At 39.6% G+C, this 18,880-nt stretch overlaps 1 protein-coding gene across 1 annotated transcript in view; it reads right to left on the bottom strand.

The window, feature by feature from the left end:
* mical1 (microtubule associated monooxygenase, calponin and LIM domain containing 1) overlaps positions 1-16,657 on the bottom strand; it is a 28,914-nt gene extending 12,257 nt beyond the window's left edge. Inside the window, exons 1-13 of the mRNA XM_077513253.1 lie at positions 16,435-16,657; positions 12,095-12,376; positions 10,449-10,656; positions 9,115-9,222; positions 8,932-9,027; positions 8,662-8,817; positions 7,608-7,708; positions 7,239-7,496; positions 4,903-5,018; positions 4,012-4,138; positions 2,772-2,850; positions 2,548-2,695; positions 2,284-2,474 (exon numbers count right to left, since the gene is read on the bottom strand). Coding sequence (XP_077369379.1) covers positions 2,284-2,474; positions 2,548-2,695; positions 2,772-2,850; positions 4,012-4,138; positions 4,903-5,018; positions 7,239-7,496; positions 7,608-7,708; positions 8,662-8,817; positions 8,932-9,027; positions 9,115-9,222; positions 10,449-10,656; positions 12,095-12,352 — 1,846 coding nt within the window. The 5' untranslated portion in view covers positions 12,353-12,376; positions 16,435-16,657. The remainder of the gene's footprint in view (positions 1-2,283; positions 2,475-2,547; positions 2,696-2,771; positions 2,851-4,011; positions 4,139-4,902; positions 5,019-7,238; positions 7,497-7,607; positions 7,709-8,661; positions 8,818-8,931; positions 9,028-9,114; positions 9,223-10,448; positions 10,657-12,094; positions 12,377-16,434) is intronic.
* Positions 16,658-18,880: the final 2,223 nt, after the last annotated feature.

Raw genomic sequence — 18,880 nt, 5'->3', positions numbered from 1 at the left:
GTACATAAGACAAAGTAATGTATTCAACGTTAGAAGTAGGGCTGCACAATATATCGAAAAAAATCGTTATCGCGATATTGGATCATGAAATATACATATTGCAAAGACATGCAATAACTTTCATATGGAATTTTATGCTTTTATCTGAATTTGACCAGTCAGCCGCTAACTAAAATGTGCAATAGTTTAACATTATCGAAAAATTTAATTTCTTTAGATACCCATTAAATATCACAATAATATCGATATCGCTATATTAAGCAGCCTTAATCACATATTGCATGATTTTCCGATATCGTGCAGCCCTAATTAGAAGTATATTATGTTAAAGACTTTCTGTTTAATAATTCTGGGTAACTCAAATCAAGCTGGAAAAAAAATGAATAAATCAATAAATGTTTATGGATGGCTGCATCACCAATGTGCTTGCCTCCGAGGACCATGAGTATATTCTAAAACTAGATCATCAGTGAGATGCTCTGAATTATTCGAACTTATGGCTCTTTTTTTCAAACCATCACACTTGCCTTGGTGTATCAATTTGGAAACAACATCTGCAAACTTTAGATTTTAGCACTACTGCAGTTGAGACAAGCCAGCGTGCGCAACAAAGAGATGAATTATACCTCCCAAATCATTTAAGCTCATTTGTTATTACATTATCTGTACCCAAGAAGTAGCTTTCACATTCAAAAAGGTTGGTGATCCATGACCTATATTTTCATTTCATTCATTTAACAGTAGAGCAAATTACATTATCTATACATTTCTTCATTTCCCCTTGAAAAATGTTTACTCGTGACAGCCCTACTTGAGAGTTCCAGTTGAATGTTGCTCATTTTCATCCTAACCCTCCCGCAGCAATCATGAACAACACTGTTCTCTCCTCTTCCGTCTGACTCATCGGAAAACTGTGCACACTCTTGTGTTGCGGTTTATTTCACACGTCGAAGGTTTGTTGTGTTGCCACAATTCGTAACCGTTTTCCCACACAAAGCGCATCTTGGCTGTCTGCAGCAACACATATGACTCAGTTTAAGCTCTGCCCTTGTGTCTACACACTGAGACTGAGTGACCGACTTACTCAGGCGGGAGAAAAAGTAGTTCCTACCAAGCACATTAGATTTTGAAAATCTCCTCATTACAACAATAAAAGTTCCCAATGGAAGCGTGGAAACAAGCACATTAGCATGTTGAATTTCCACATTTCATCAAGGTGTAGCACACTAATTGAATAACAAAGAAAAATGTGCTTTAAAAGCTTGAATTCTTTCAACTCGGGGTGTACCCATCACAATTTTGAGGCCGATCACAGATCCTCCATCTTTTAAAAAGACTAACCTACCGATCCCGATTCTTTTCCCCTAACAAATAGCACAAACGTTTAGTGTTCCAATCTTGTTTTATTGGAAAACAAAATACTGAAAAATACTTGTGAAATAATACAAACGGTTTGTTTTAACTGCACAAGAAGTCGTTCTCTCCAATAAAAATGAAAAACCTATTAACCATCTCAGGAGAAGAGAACAGTGGATGACATTTTCAGACGAGATCAGTGCAAAAGATCAAGTCAACTCAAGTCAAATTTATTTATATAGCCTTAATCACACAAAAGTCTCAAAGGGCTTCACATGCCCACAGTTGACAAATAGAAACGACATCCCCTGATCAAAAAGATCGGTTTACTTTTTCATGGGATTGGCCGATCCCTCAAAATTAAGGAAACCGGGGCCGATAAATTGGCTTTGCCGATCAATCGGTGCACCCTTACTTTCAACAAACCGGTCGGGGGGCGGGGCAAGGGGGTGTTAAAGGACACCACAAAGAAAGAATGGATTTTTACTATTTTAAAATATAAAAAAACAAAAAAACAAAATGTAAATGACATGATTGAAATTTAGAAGATATGCTGCCAGTAATGTGATTGGCTGGCAACCAGTTCAGGGGAAACCCCGCCTACTGCCCGACGCCAGCTGGGATAGGCTCCAGCACCCCCTGCGACCCTTGTGAGGAGCGAGCGGTTAAGAAAATGGATGGATGGATGTTGTCAGTAGTTTAGAGAACAAACCAAGAATGTCCATTTTGCTCAACTCAACACAGGCACTACACATTTTGCATTTGTTTCAATTTTTTCCTGAACCGTATATCGAATAAATATTTTACTCCTCTGTTCACGTTTTTAACCTGATGGAAAAAAAAACACTTTGGATTGAATTGTGTTGTCCAAAGTGCACATTTGCAACAAAAAAAAAGTTTTTTTTTTAAAAATCCATAGTAGTTTACCTGGCGTTATCCCAGTGAAGGCGTTTTTGATCTGCGTGAGGTAGAAGACCATGGACAGTCTGTCTATCTGGCCGCCATTAGCAAAGTCGGCGGCCGACATGACTGGCGGGATGCCGAGCTCCTTCTCCAAGATGCTGAAGGCCACTTGGTGATTGCGGATGCAATCTGATGCTTTCAAGGAGCTCATGTCACTGCGGGGATGCGGCAAACAAGATCAATATCGACTCCGCTCCATTAGCGCCGGCCGGCGGTTTGTCGACTCACATGAGCTGAGGGCGGAAGTGGTGGATTAAAGCGCACAGGGCCAGGCCGGACCGCCACGAACCGGTGAAATCTTTCACATCCACATGGCAGTAGCCCGCGGTGTGTTTCTGGCACCATTTCAGCAACTCCTCACATCCACTGGAGGAATCTAAAAGACAATCAGGTGCTTCCACTGAGTTTCAAGTCAAAGCATCTTTAAAATAACTCAGCCGCCGCTTGCCCACCTTGGCGTGAGTAAGAGTGTCTGTTATTCTGTTTCTTGCTGGACGGATTGGATTTATCAACGATGTAAAGGTGCTGCACCTACAAAGAGTGAGAAGTGGCTTAGTAAGCACAGCTCTAAATCAGTATCAGAGAAAGTGATAATTAAAAACAGATTATCAGTTGATGTTGACTGCTTTTAAATATCTATCTATCCAATATTCTATAATATATTTTTAATATCCTCTTGCATATTTGACATGTTGACAAGGAGTAGGAGACAAAAACTCATCTAGTCCTTCTCCTTGTTTTTAAATTATGACTTAATACAAAAATAGTTTCTGTATACAGTGCAAAATTTGTATTTATAAAGGAAGCAAAAGCACAACCCCAGTAAGAGAACCTTCAAGGGCCAATGAAATTCCAAACATCCAAAGAAAGCTAAAATTCATGAATTCGATCAAAAACAAAATCAAGGTACAATTTCCTTATACTTGTTAACCCATCCAAAAGTTTCAAAACATTTCCAGTTTCTCCAATTCATAACTGATTTACATATCGTCACCCTCTTATTATTAAAATAATTACCCAAGTCATTTTTTAATAAAAAAATATTATTTTTTTGCCTAAATCATCTTCTCATGATGTAAATGATTCCATTTTTCTATGTTTCCAGAAAAATCTGAAAAAAAAATGACTTAGTGCGATTATTTTAAGAAGGCGTTAATATATTTTTTTGGGTATTTTACTTTAAAAATATAGAAAAGAAAAAGTAAAGGGTTCTCTGATTTTACTCGTTATTGGCAGGCATGTTTTGAGCTCTTTTATTGTCGAAACAACACCACTCCCATATTTGGACCGTCATTTAGAGTATTGGTTGTCAAACTTTCTCCATTAAGTATCACCTCAAAAAGCTCTTCATCTACCACCATGCTTCAAACACAATATAATGATTTGTTGCTATGCTAGATATGTTGCACATAAAAGTTCGTTTCACGTACCACTGGTGGTATTTGTACCCACCTTTGGGAATCACTTATTTACAGCATTTAGTTGTTGCAGAAAAAGAAAATTAGCAAAATTACTGAAAAAGAGCTAGCATGTTATTTTAGGCTCATATTTTTTTGTTGAGAGTGTTGTTCCAACATTAAAATAATCTCCAAAAGCATGACTGTGTGTACTGTAAACTGCAACACGTTAAAGTGATGATAATCTCAGAATGAGGCAAAAAAAAAAAAAAAAAGTTGTGATGCGGCGGCTGACCTGGCTGGTGGGGATGGAGGCGAGGTTGATTCTGACATAGCGTGTTTTGGGGTCGATGCTGTAGGCGGCGTAGATTTTGCTGGTGTTCTCTGGTGTGGTCTGGGACAGTGCCTGGTAGATGCTTTCTCTGCATGGGTGCGAGAAGCAGAAGCAGACGGCAAGGAGAGGAATAAATGCACAAACAGGCTGCATCTGGGATGATGCAACACTAACTTTGCAACACATTTCACAGAAGTAAACATGTACGGCAAATGGTTGTGGAATCAAAGGAAACAGCTTTTATCATGACAAAGCCTTTTTCTTTTTTAAATCGTTTTTTTACCCTGCAGTTAAAAAAAATAAAATAGAAGTTGAAAATACAAAATGGAGTTCCTAGTTAAGACTTCTCCAATTTTAATTAACACAGTTCAAAGGCATAAGCAGACATCTTATTCATTGTAAGAGAATTGAGGGGGGGGGGATCTGCTTCCAGATTAAAGTTAATTTTTATTTAGCACATTCTAAGTGAAGTTAAAGGCGCAGTCTGCCGGATTGACTCAGGAAAATGCACTTTTTAAATACAGGATGTACACACTTTAACTTTCTCTCAGTCTACACATCTGTGTTTATGTTAATCTTTGGTGGTGATTTCGTCCTAGAGAGAAAGTTAAAGTGTGTACATCCTGTATTTAAAAAGTGCATTTTCCTGAGTCAATCCGGCAGACAGCCCCTTTAAGCAATGAAGACGCTAATTTTTAATTTTAATTTAATTTTTACATTTTTAATTGAAGAGGCTAAAAAACACTTTGATCCAAAAGGTCTTCGAAAGAGGCCCTGGATGTTTTTTCATCCCAACTTCAACCAAGTTTCATCTCTCTCGGACCGTGTGATGCAGTTTGCGTTCCCACTCACCGCTCTGCGAGGACCTTGAGAGGGGGCGTCCCCGCGGCCCAACTCCTCACCATCCACGCCGTGTCGAAAGCCGCCAGAAATCCCCGAGCGATGCCCGTCCCCAGAGGCCAGAAGGGCTGCCGAGGACAACGCAAATTAGTTGCTGCAACAACACATGGCCACTTTTATTCTGTTTCATCTCCTTTTGGGAGTTGATCCTATCCGATTGCGGTTGAGAGGTGAGGTGCGCTCTGGAATGATTGATGACTTGTCAATCACAAGACTGACATAGAGGACAATTTGTGGCCCGATTTGCATGTGCAAGAGCTGACATAAACTTAACTGCTAACACAAAATGTACTAAACCAGGATTGTGCCCGCTGCCAAATGAGCAAAAATGCCAAACGGTTCATTTTGGCATTCCGGCAGGAAGAGGTGCAAACAGATGAATTGGCGAGCTGTCAAACGGTGACAAACTGCAGTTGCAGATTTTGTATCTGCAAAACATGCTGGGTGTCATCATGCCTGCAGTTCTTGTGGCGAAGACGACAAGCAAGCACAGAAGGCAAAGTGAGAGGTGACAAACAGAGCAGATCTCTTCCGCTCATGTCAACATTTTCTAAATAAACTTGAGTTGAGTTGAGTTGAAAGTGCCACAAACAAAAATGTGCCACAGATTCTGTAAAATCAGTGATTTCATTTTGGAGATTTTGATTATGGAAAGACGGACATGTTTGACAGTCACAATCAGGAGTCAAATTTTCGTTCAAGCATGCTTTGATATTCTGTATTTGTATTATTTGCAAGTAAGGCTACTACTATTACTACTAGTACAAGCACAGATACTACTACTACTACAAGTACTGCAAACATGGCTACTGTAGTACTAGTACTAGCCATGTTTGTTGTCGTAGTAGTCGTCATCAAGTACTGCAAACATGGCTGCTACAACTACTACTGTAAACATGGCTACTGTAGTACTAGTAGTAGCCATGTTTGCAGTAGTAGTAGTCATGTTTGCAGTACTTGTAGTAATAGTAATAGTAGTAGTAGTAGTAATTAAAGTATGGCTACAACAACAACAACAACAACAACAAGTATTGTTACTACTACAAGTACTGCTAGCTCGGCCACTTTTGGCCAGTTTCCTTGCATCCTTGTTATTCTTAGTTGCCGGTTTTCCCCTCCTTGAACTACTTCTACATTTCTCGACAGATGCAAACCATTTCCAGTGTCAACTTGTTCAGCTCATTGTATATCATTCCATGTGATTCAACATCATTCAGTCTCAGGCTTCACACGCAATTTCTCCAAAAATTGCATTCTCTAGTTCAATAAAGTTTGTGAGAGTTCAGAATTTTGTCTTCTGCCTTGCCATTCAATGTAAAAAGCAGCGTGTTCTGCCTATAACTTAAGTGCCATTCATTCATACTATTTCAACTCCTCTCTCGTCAGTACGGCACTAATAGAATAGGTTCTACGCAGAGGGTAATGCATATTTTGGAGTGTACTGTTATATTGTCTGTAGGGATGTAATGATAAAGGCAATATCGTGATATTAAAACTGCCTCAATATCGTCGTCGTCATGTTCACAATATTTAAAAGGAACACATCTGTTAAAAAAAAAAGTCAGGTTGATTCCCATTTGTGCAGTTCTAACACCCTCTAGTGGCTAGTTTATTAGTAGAATTTAATTTTCATTAGAGATGTTTTGGCCCTTCTATGTTTAAAATCTATGCTAATTGTCAGATGAAGGGGAACCTAACTTGCTTGTGAAGCGATCAATGTGTGGTTGCATTAGCAAGTAAGTGCCTCAACATTGTTATTAGAGATTGTAGGTTGTTTATATGCATTGCTGTTATGTACAAAAGCACAATATTGTGGGTTTTTTTTTAGTATGAGCTTTTTTTTCAGCATTGTGATCTTTTTTAAAATATTGCCAACCCCCCCACAATATCGTGATAATTATCGTATCGTGACCTGCATATTGTGATAATATCGTATCGTGATCGTTACATCCCTAATTGTCTGTCTACATGTGGTTGCTGAAGCATTTATGTTCAATCTGTTGCTAAAAAGGTTAAAGCCAGCAACAAAGATGCAAAGTATGATTGGCTCAAAACTAGTGGCGTCTTCTTTTAGGAAGATGTGGTTGTTTGAAAGACACAAACGGTAATGAATTCTCTTTTATGTTTGAGTAAACTTCAACTAGGATTGGCAATAAAACAGCTTGAAGTTTTTTTTTTTTAAACCTTTTTACGACTTGCCAGACTTCTGCTTGTTTAAGTGAGCCGAGTTAAGCTCAATGCCACAATGAAACGCTCCTGAGGACTGTGACACGCAAAAGCGCACGCACCTCCACCAGGCAATCTCCAACGAGAGCCATCAACAGCTTGTTGCCTCGGCGCTCCCTGACCAGCGAGGCGTTCTCGGCCCGCTGCATGCACGTGAAGTCGAAGACGGCCACGTCCGGCTCGCTGACGTGGTTGCGGGCGAACTGCAGCTCGGGCAGTCGGCCCCCCGTGGAGAAGTAGGCAGCGTCGCGAGCGTAGTGGCGCAGTGCCTCCTGATCGATGTTGGCCGGCGCCAGCAAATCCTCTGCTTCGTTCAAGTCCTGGACGACAGGAAGACAAGTTGCAGGATGTCGGCCATAACTCGTATTTGTGCTGCCGGCTGGCGTTCAGAACCGTCCGGTTCCTCTTTGTGACAGTCGTGTTGTTCGCACCTGCTTGATGACGCCCTTCTTCAGTAAGCTCGTCTTTTTTGCAGTCATGACAAAGTAGTGGGTGTCGTCTTTGTAATATACGATGTTCTCCAAATCAATACCTGGACGGCACAGAGAGACAGATAGCAAGCGACAGAGTGAGGAAAACAAGAATGGCACCTAACTAAGGGTTCCCAGGTTTTAAAAGAAATTATTTGCTTGAAAACTGCCTCAGGGCTCAATGTGCATTTTGCTGCGTAATCCATATTCCACAAACGTGAATGTAGTGTTTTGACCAGCATACAACATATTATTGTCAAGACATTTTTTGATTTCCCCTTAAAAGTCTTTAGATGAAACACCATAAGTTTGGAAGATGATTGGATTAATTCTGTGGGAGGAGTTGAGTAGTATGACCGCTATAAAAGGCTAAAAACTACACCAAATTCCAATATAAAATCAAAATGTCCGACTTCTTAACAGTGTTTGCGTATGACTATTTAAAAAAAACAAAACGTTTTGTAGGCCTTGGGCAGCTGTACATGCCTCACAATTTTCACAGATTTAGGTTACTATGCTTCAGATCCAGGTTATTATGCTTCATAAAAATAATTGTAGGGTGCAAAATTGAGCCATTTTTTGAAAAAGACTACAGAAATCTTTAAAATAATGATTTTCATGCTAGGTCTGGGACGCATGTGCAAAGTTTCATGAGTTCCGCCCAGTTTAGACCCTCAAAAACAGCATTATTTTTCATTGTAAACAGTGCATCACCATGACAACAGTGTGCGACAAAATATAAAGCGTTCTTTCAATCATTTTTCATCAAATACATCTTTTGATGAAACAAGCAACATTTGAAGACAATTTAGGTCGATCGGATGAATTTTTGTAGGAGTTTGTTCAAATATGACCTCTGTAACTAGTCACAAAAAAAGGCAACAAATTCTGAAGTAAATCAAAATGGTGGACTTAGATTTAGCACTCTTAGTGGTCGCTACCCTAATCATGGTGACTTTTTTTCCCCCTCATAATTCCCAGACCACCTCTCATCTACCCACATGTGGACTCATACCAGTCTCTGTCAGGAGGTCCTGGAAGAACTTTTGGTTGTAGATGCGGGCCACGCCGCTGATCTCGGCCACTTGGGCCTCGGCCGCCGTGTTCCTGTTGACGAAGTTGGCCGTGATGCCGATGGCTAGCTTGCCTCTCAGCTCCTTGTGCTTGAAGCCTGGCGAGCAAAATGGGAGCCATGAACATGTTGAACGTGCATCACGATGATAACGAGGTCATAGTTACGCCCTCGCAAAATGTCAGACTGCAGCGGCGTGTCGTTAAGTCTCACCCTCGGGGACGAACTTGCCTCCGCCGGCTGAAATGAAAACATCAAACTGGAAGTTTGAGGCGGGATGAGTCTCAGGCAGCACCTTGGCAGTCCAACCTATCAAATACAAAAAAAGAGCGAGAAAGGCCTCAGCACGGCAGATGCTGCACTGAAGGCGTCAAGCAAAGAAGTTGTGAAGGGTACCTTTGTCTCCTGAGGGCTCACGCAGACCCTGGAACGTCACCCCGGTGTGAACCTCCACCCCAAGGAGAAGCGACACCTTTAAAAGGATTAACTGCAGCTGACGAATGCCTAAAAACCCAAAAGGTACATTCAAACTTTACTTGCCTTAACATCAAGTTTAATCAGGCAGGTCCAAACGAAGGCCATTTGTGGCTGTCCAGTTTTTGACGTATACTAAAATTCACAACTTGACACTAGTTATGGCTCTGTCAAAAAAAAAAATAATAATACCAAAAAAAAAAAAATTTGAAACAAATCAACGTTCCTTTTCGTAGTCTAATATTGAAAAAAAAACTTCTTAATATGCCTTCATGTGAAAACAGAACTTTACATAAATTAACAGCAGAATTTTACTTGAAGGCCTATTTTTTTTTTTTTTATCTTGCTGTTTTCTTTAAATTTCCTGTTCACAGGAATTTAAACATGTTCTTGCATTTAACAAGGACCTGACTTGTAGCACTTTTAAGACAATTCTGAATCTTGTTAATTTATATTATTTAAATAAAAAAAATATTTAAGATTGGTGCTGCATGAAATCTTTTAACTGAATCAAAAATCAAAGTAAATCGTGAACCAAATCGAATGGAATTGATTTAGGAAATATGAATCAATTCCCAGCCCTACTGCTGCTTACTTTCTGCACTGGCAAGGCAGAGAGAGAGAAGAAAGTAAAACACTTATTCTCATTTCTCACTTCACACCCCAAATTTAAATCCTTTAGAAATGTTACAATTGACCCAAGGATCAGTAACTCAATACCATAAATGACTAAAAATAGTTAAATCTTTTTGTTCAAAAACATTTAAACAAAATTGATGTGGTGGTACAGAGTATATGACTTAAAATACAATGTACATATGAGTCCGTATAAGAGTAAAATGGTACAAGAAGTTTCATTTTCACCTTCTCAGAACTCATCTTGTGCTCTATTTCCAGTGTCAGCTTGACAGGTGTGTCAGTTACTGCTGTTCGTTTCCTCTTCCTTGTGGATAAAGAGTTTCTGTTTTCTGGCTTTTGCTACTGTTGGGCTAAAGTTCAGCCAAGCCAGTTTTTCTTCAGTTAGAGACTATGGCTTTTTAAGCAATAAATAAATAAATTCTTAAATGAAAATTGTGTTTTACCCTCACAATTTTTTCTGCATCTGCTTTATGACCCGTTTCCACTTGTGGAATAAATAAGCATGTGAAAAGGTGAATCTGGTGATTCCGAACTTGCTCCCGATTAGAGCAACTGACCCGCGTTTCAAGTCCAAACTTCCCGGTTTCCACCACTATGGCGCATTAGCCGTCACTCACTGATGTGATCCAGCGAGCCGCTGCAGAATTTTCCGTAGAACTTTTTGGCGCCGAGGCCTCGGAGGTCGCAGATGGTGAAGGGCCACAGATGGAGAACGTTGTTCCTGGAGAAAGTCTCTCGCTTCTCCAGCACCACCACCTGAGCCCCCAGCAGTGACAATTCGATGGCCGTCCTCAGCCCGCACGGCCCGGCGCCCAGGATCAGACACTGTGCGGGACCAACAATCATCAAGCAACCAAAAAACAATCCAACCGCATCTTCGTCTGCCTATGGTGGTAAACAAAAGTGTTGTCGTGTGCTTACAGTGCAGTAGTAGTGTGTTGCTACCAAAATTTTTACTAGGGCCCGACCGATTAATCGGCCACCAATTACTGGCCTTCAAACATCGGCCAAAACAATCGGAAAAGTGAGCCAAATGGACGATTATTTCCCCCTTAAAACGTTATCGAAGAAAAGCGAAGTTTCCGACGCTGTTAAAGTACCCCGAATGCACCATTTTGCTTGCATAGCATTAGCAACTAGCAAGTGTGTAGCGTATGTTATTCTGCAGTTCCGAAGTCCTTTAAGCTGTTTAATGACACAGCAGTTGGAGTTAACTGTTAAAACTAAACACACAATGCTAAGAATTAAATTCACGGTATATTTAAATACAAAATATGCTTCGTTTTTACAACATCACTAGCCTAGCGCTAACAGGAAGTTAGCAAATGCACTGACTTCTGGAGTGTTTTTCCTTCAAATAGCGAATACAGACACACAAATCTTGTGGGAACACGTACGCACAGATGCGATAACACTATGGAGAGGCACAAATTCTTCCTAATGCGTGAAAAACTAGTTATTTTAATAGAGTTCAGTCACAACTTTCTTCTGTACTCACTTTGAAGTGTGTACGCCATGGATACATGGCACCACACTGCCCCAATGCAGGGGAACAGTCAGTATTTTTGTTCTGTTTTTTCAGTTGCTATTATTTTAGTTTATTCTGTTCTTATTTCACCTTCCTATTTATATTTTGTCGTTGTCCTTTCAAGTTATAGTATAAAGTTGATATTTCAAGGATTCAAAGACTTTTTTTTTTTTCTTCTCAAAATTCAAGGAAGCAAACATTTGTCGCAACACATTTCCACATGACGTGGCACGAAATATAATCCCCGAGGTCCCAGGTTAGCCCAGTTAAGTCCCAAGACTTGTGAAAATAACACAGTTAAAAAAAAATATATATAAGAAAAAGTTAATGCTTTACAACAGTTGTAAACAGGTAAGACTAGTTTTATTATTGACACATGAATCTATACAATAACCTTGTATACTTCGGATTTTTTTTTATATGGACTTGTCATTCAAAGCAGAGAATATTAATAGCGAACAATGACATTTGTGTGTAAGTGGCACCCATTAAAAAGGAATTGGGGAAGAGGTTAATGTTATGCATTATATATTTTTTAATATATAATTGGCAGATTAATCTGTAATCTGTATTTTTTTTTCTGCCAAAAATCAGTCTCGGCCTCAAAAAATGCATATCGGTCGGGCCCTAATTTCTACATTTATTTGCTAATTCTCTGTAGCTACCTGAAATTCCTCAATATGCCGTCTGCCAATTGTCACAGATTCATTTGAAAGGTGAAGACTTGCATGTTACCTTGTTTCTGGCGCATGCTTTCCTTTGCTGGTAGTCCGGGTGAGACGCCCTCTTGTCCAGCTTGGTCCACAAAGCTTTGGCCCGCCAGTAGTTGAGTCTCTCTTTCAGCTTGCCGTAGAAGCTCCGGAAGTCCTTCCGGTTGACGTCCAGCTGCTGGCAGAGCTCATGGAAGTGCCGCTGGACATCCTTGCAGTCCTGCGCTTGGACGAAGCGGTCGAAGGCGACGTGCGAAGGGTTGACGGGGTCCTGGCTCGCCATGCCGGACCACAGATGCCGCGCCGCCTTGTGAGAAAAAGAGGTTCAAGGTACGACTGGACGATTTCCTGCCTGCAGATGTTGGTGATCAGAAGACCTGGTTGCTGTTCGCTGCTTGACTTTTATAGGTGTGTGTCATCTAGTCTTCCACCTCCCGCATGATGGGAAGTTCCCCGTTTGCTCGCTACTAATGATAGGCCAGGCCTGATGATTAAATCAACTCTGCACATGTTGGCTGACTCATTTACAACTTCCTCCTCCTTGTTGTTGTTTTGGGAACTTCACGTCCGTGTTTTAGCATCATGCTTACGTGTAGCCTCAGGTGACAAGCTCCTTGTTGGTTTCAGTGTCTTAACTTTTTCCACATGTTTGACTTGCTGCAGACTTTTCTACATTTCGTCAATAACGACAAGAAAGAAAAGCTGCATTTCTTCAGAAAAAGCTGTACTATGAAGTCGAAATGTAACAAGGAAGAAAGTCTGACATGGAACAAAGTTTTCTCTCGGTTGACTTAAGGTGCTTGTTTAGAAGCACATGCTAATCTTTCCAGTCAATATTGGAGTCAAACAATGAGACGTGTCTATGCTGAACCTGCTGTACGTGTTATACTATTTGTTGGAAGTGACATTTCTGCCAAGTTTCCAAGGCAACGGTTCCGGAAGATACTGTATCTGCTGATCACGTGGGCCTCCACATGCACCTGGGAAGTTGCTATTACGTGAACACGCATATGAAAGATGACTTCATTAAGAGTCCTTTTACGACATCACTGCAACACAACTAGCAGTCAAATAATCCGGACAGGTGCCTCATGTGCTGGAAGTGAAACTACCACACCCAAATAAATATTGCCACAAAAAAAAAAAAAAAACTTTTACATGATGGGATGTTTTAACCAGTTTTCATTTGCTGATACATGCTATAAATAAAGATGTCTTGATTACTTTTTTTTTTTTTTGCGTACTAGAGTCCGACTCACCTGATTCTGAGAATCTGCCAATAATAAGCCCTGATCCAACACATCAGCTATGTATCAAGGAGAGAGAGAAAAAAAAAAAAAAAAAAAAGTATATCCAATAGGTCTTCATTTTTTATTGTTTGAACAAAACTAGCCGAACATTTTTCGGCAAATCAGTTTTTCAGGTGTCAACACAACTCTGCCATTTCCTCCAAATCAGAAGTCAAGTTAGTTCAACTATTTTCAATATAATTAGGTGAAAAAAAGGGAGGTGGGGGGTTGGTAACAAAAGGGATTAAGTGATACTTGTTATTGCAAATAATTTTAATGATGAGTAAAGTATGCTTGTGAAAACAAATGTATTACTATATGTATGCTGTAATGTGACTTTGCCAACATTTGAAATGTTTGCAGTAGCAAGCCGCCTGATTTTTGGCAAAAGCAAGCTTGTTGTAAATATTGTCTTGTGAAAATGCCGCAATGCGATACACTCTGACCCGAGCAGTGTTGACTTTAGAGCTCTATAAAGTGTATCTGGCCCACCTTATCAAACATAATCACCCAACAGGACTTTGGCGCCTCCAAATTTTATGATTGATTTAATTACATTTCATTGAAATATGTGTTCGGGTAAATACTTGTTGCTTGCCCTTCTTTGAAAACGAGGTCTGCAACCCTTCCCTTCCTTTACAGCGCAATCATCCCTAGAGTGATTCAACATATGATGAGCCCCATAAACATGCATGCGTCTTCCTTGATACATTGCACTTTGTACTGCCTGAGGGGGCAAAGCAGTCAAACCAAACTAAGCGCCGGCTGGCCGCCGTTGCCCTGCCGCCATTAATTAAGGTCAACGGAAGGGAAGCAGACTAAAGACTGGCTGCTTTTTGAAAGCCTGCCAAAAGCTAAAAATACTTCCAAATGATCGCCACCAAACTAACCCTTCAAGAATATGCAAACATCCTCTTTTGAGTTCGGTGCTAAAAATAGAAAGATCACCACGTGATGTTTCCAAATTTAGTTGCGACTGATGAGGAAACGTTTCTATGCAGACAAGTCAGCATTTGACTGCTTGGGTACTACTTGGAGGAGGAGAAGCCAAGTGGGTCTGCAGATATGAAAAGTTGTTGCTTGTTACGACCCCCTTTTTTTCTTTTTTTTTTTCTCTCATCTCCAGTGAAGCCAACATAACAACCCGCAAACTCCACACAGGAAGACTGGCACCGAGATTTCAAGCTAGAACCTCGGAAGTGTGCCACAAATGTGCTAACTACAGTGGCGTCCGTTAATGAGGCCATTATGAATAAGATGCAAACCAAACGTGTATCTTATTCATTTGGAGCCGTTCAACAGCAAATGATTGTTAAAGGGAGCACCAAAGATGCATTTTTTTTGTGTGTGTGTGTGTGTGTTATCTGACTCCAACAGACATGCACACTTGCTTGCGGTTTGACGCCTTGGCAGCTCGCAATGAGCAACAACGTTTGCTTCTCGTGTTCACACCACATATGCAACACACACTTCAATATCAAACTAAATTTTCATAAAAAAGATGTACAATTCCAAGTAAGCAAATCAAATCTAGCTGTACAACAGTGTGAAATAAGTCTACAACAACTTATGATGGCGTTTAAAGAGGAACAAAAGACTTAAAATGCATCTTGAAGAGAGTAGTGTTTGCTAACTCAAGCAAGATGGCATTTTTATTTTTATTTTATTTTTGTGTGTGTGTGACCGTCCTGGAAAGTAGTGATTTTACAGATACAATGATTCTGCCTCATAGAAACAATTTCACTGAATGTTTACCAACTCTCTGTGGGTGTTACCGTACAAACGGTCATAATTGTTTCCTGGAAAAACATGGTTGTCATTTGTCCCAAACGAAACGGAATGATTTGCTGTGTCTTTTCTGTATCGGATTGATCTGCATCCAATGCTTAATGGATTCCTTTTACATAAAAACTAATACAAATGGATCTTTTATTTTTCTTTAAAGCTTCTTTTACAATCGATCCCATGTCACGCAAGCAGTCTTCACCGGTAATGCCACTGGAGGAAACCTCATGTTGTTGCAATATACCAGAGCGATTTGTGAGCTGCAGTGCCAGGATGAGGCATCAATTTACACTCATACAACAGCGAACAGCAAAATAAAACGTGTTCTTTCTGAGATACATTTTAATTTGTGAACATGCCAGGAAAACTGCATGTCTTTTCTGTGATTGACAACGTATAAAGAGAAGCGTGTAATGGATTTAATGAATAGTTTGGATCATTTATGCTGTATTCAAAGATTATGAAGGGCAAACGCATGGAAATTGTGCAACTCAAACAATTTTTATTAAGCAGTTTATTATGCACATTTGTCGTAAATTTCAGTGGGTCGCCACTCACCATCTTTTGACAAAGTCAGAGCCGCGGCAAAATGTTAAGTTATTGGTTTATGATTCATACATACATACAAGTTGAAGATATTTTGTTTAGATGACATTTTCATTGGACTTCCCGGAAGTGTTTGTATCGCTTGATTCTTTACTATTATGGCATGTTTAATTAACCAAATAACATTTTGAAGTCAGGACTTCAAACATGGCTGACTCCGTTTAAACAAGTGGTATGTGCGGGTGGGGAAAAAACATGCTAAATTAGATAAAAGTCCTTTACCATTAGACTATTCATCAAATTATTTGAAAATAACTCATATACCAAATACTTAAACATACTTTTGTTTACATTGTGTTTGGGTTCTGGATGAGAGAGGGGAAAGTTTGTAACATCTGTACAGATTGAAGCAAAATAACTAATTTGGGTACAGATTTTTCTCCAAAACGAATTTAAAAAAAAATACAGTATATGCACTTTTTTTTTGTTTTAGTGGGCAAAAAAAAATAAAAAATCAACCCCATCTTTGAAAGCTCCAACTCAACACCAAGTCATTCGAGGACTGCAGCGAACACGACACAAAACCTCACTTAACACCTCAAGCTTACATAATTAGGTCACAACATACAGTTGAGAAAGAAAGAAGAGGAAAGAAGGAAAGAAGTTCGAGCACACGACAGGGCAGAGACACACATCTATAAATGGGTTCAAAAAAAAGCTCGTAGTAAGAATCGCGTCAACTTACTTCCTTTTCGCGTGGCCGCTCACGGTAAAACGCTCGTGTGTCCGTCCAACTGAATCCTGCTCGTCGAGTACATGCCCGGTTTGTTTTGTGCTGCTTTCTCTTTGCTGACAGGTGACGAAAGTGCGCGTCTGCGCGAGCTCACCTGTGTCGCTCGCTCGCGAGACCACGCGTTCATGTGCGCGCCGCCGACCACTTCCGGGACTTTGTGTGAGGCGCGTGCCCGTTCGGCGCGTTCAAAGACACCACAGATGTACTTTTTTGTAAGTGACAGGAGAGATAGGGGATTTGAGTTTTGTATGGGGTGGTTTTTTTTCCTGTTTTTCTATTGTATTTTCTATTGTTGTTGTATTGAATTGAATTGCAATAAATATATTGAACAGAAAAGACACCACAGATGAACCGTCGTCACGCCACACACGCTGGTGACGTCACACGATCGCCAACGCTTAACTAAATTCGTTCCTCGAGGAGTGGAACCGTCATTTGGCTTCGGTGCCGGTTGGCGCGGGTTCGCTCCTCCCCCTGGGAGACACCATGTAGATTACATGAAGTAAGCTAGTTGTGTGTGAGTGAGTGGCTTAAATAAAAAATAAAAAAAATCGTTCGCTCACATCAGGAAGAAATTCAAAAAGTATATGTTAAGTGTAGCTTTTGTGACGAGTGCCCTGAAACTGTTGTACATTTGTTTTGGTACTGTTCATCTGTCAGATTATTTTGGCAGAAATTGTGTGATTTCATTCATAATAACATTGAAAAGGACGTCATAATTGCTTGGAAGAATGTATTGCTTGTTTGTTTGTTTGTTTTTGAAAATGGTAGGCTGTAGCGAAAAAATAATTCGAACTATCTATGCATTCCTTTTGATGTTGAAATATATTCACTGTAAAATCCGTGGGGAAAAAAACATGCTTTACAGCTTTTTAGAACGAGTTCAGACAATTCATTCTCTCAACCAAGTTCCCTGACAAACAAAAAGCTTTGAAAATATCGGAGATTTGCTCTAATTTTATAACTTCTCTAGTATGTTGCACCATAACTTTTTGCTGTTTTTTTCTTTATCTTTCGATGTTGATATTTGAGAAAGTTGTGTTGTCTGTTGTTTGCAAAAAAATCAAATAAAATCGTTTGCTCACATCGAGGTTAAAAAAAACAAACATTTCGACAATGTTCAGAGCAGAAAAATAAAATACAAGTAGATAGCTGAAATATTGACTTCAGTATCTGTATCAGTAATTAGTACCACCCTTTCAGTAGCGAATCCTGATCCTTGAAGCATTTATTATGTTTGTAACTTGAGGATCTGAGCAAACAAACGTGAACAAAGCGCGTAGGCTTCAAAGGAAAGGTCGCACTATGCCATCTAGTGGACACTTCCCAATACTGCACTTGATTATCTGTGGCGTTACGTTGAAGTATCAAAGCAAAAATATTGTGTGTAGTTTTTTACTGATACAAGGAGCTGATTTTTTTTTTTAGGTACTTTACTTGAGACCGACTGTTTATGTTTGAAAATACTTGAGTGTTTTTTTTTGTTTTTTTTTAACTTGGTCAAAATAGGCACGTTACTTTTTTTTTTCTCAACGTTAGCGTGATAGTAGAGAAGGAACGTCAACCTCGATTGAGTTGTTGTGGACATGTCGAACTGCTCCAACGTTTGTCTGCTGAGTCAGTAATTTTGAGTCGTAATTGGTTGATGTCACTCGACTGTGTGTGTGTGTGTGTGTGTGTGTGTGTGTGTGTGTGTGTGTGTGTGTGTGTGTTTGTATGGGTGCGTGAGTCACTGCTCAAGTAACCTTTCAGATGGCTCCTCATACGTCAGATACACAAGAATGTACGCATTTCATAAACAAAAAGGCCCAACGTTACGACAATAAGGTTTATTGCACAATATTACCAGAACGTTTTTTTAATGTAAAATATCAGATTACGGAAAAGAAGTTAAAAAAAGTTTAAAAAAAAATAAATCTGACAAACATTTTTTTTTTCTTTTTACAACAAAAGATGTAATATTGCAAAAAAAAAAGAACGCACTGCATCAGAATTTATTTATTTTATATATATATATATATATATATATATATATATATATATATTTTTTTTTTTTTTTACAAGAATATTGTATAAACTAGTAAAATAAAATAGTAGATGATGAGAATCAATTCATATTGTTTGAGGGGGGAAAATGGCATAATGTTACCAGAATAAAGTTTTAATTTTGTTCCTAGGTTGAAAAATCGTAAAATATTGTGAAAATTAGGGATCTTCAATCCCACTTTCTTTCAGACCGATACCAGGATGAGTACTCAGTATCGGTGAAACTCACCAATACCAAGTACCGATACCACTAGTACTTTTGGTCCCGAAAATCGGGGCCTTGGCTGCTATCACAATTACTGATTCCTTGAAATAAACCAGGGTATCGGCCCAATACCGCATCGGTACTCTC

The sequence above is a fragment of the Festucalex cinctus genome, chromosome 2, assembly GCF_051991245.1.
Source record: "Festucalex cinctus isolate MCC-2025b chromosome 2, RoL_Fcin_1.0, whole genome shotgun sequence".
In the NCBI taxonomy this organism is placed as follows: Eukaryota; Metazoa; Chordata; class Actinopteri; order Syngnathiformes; family Syngnathidae; genus Festucalex; species Festucalex cinctus.
Note: the sequence above shows the minus strand (reverse complement) of the source record. Positions and strands in the feature narration are given on the sequence as shown.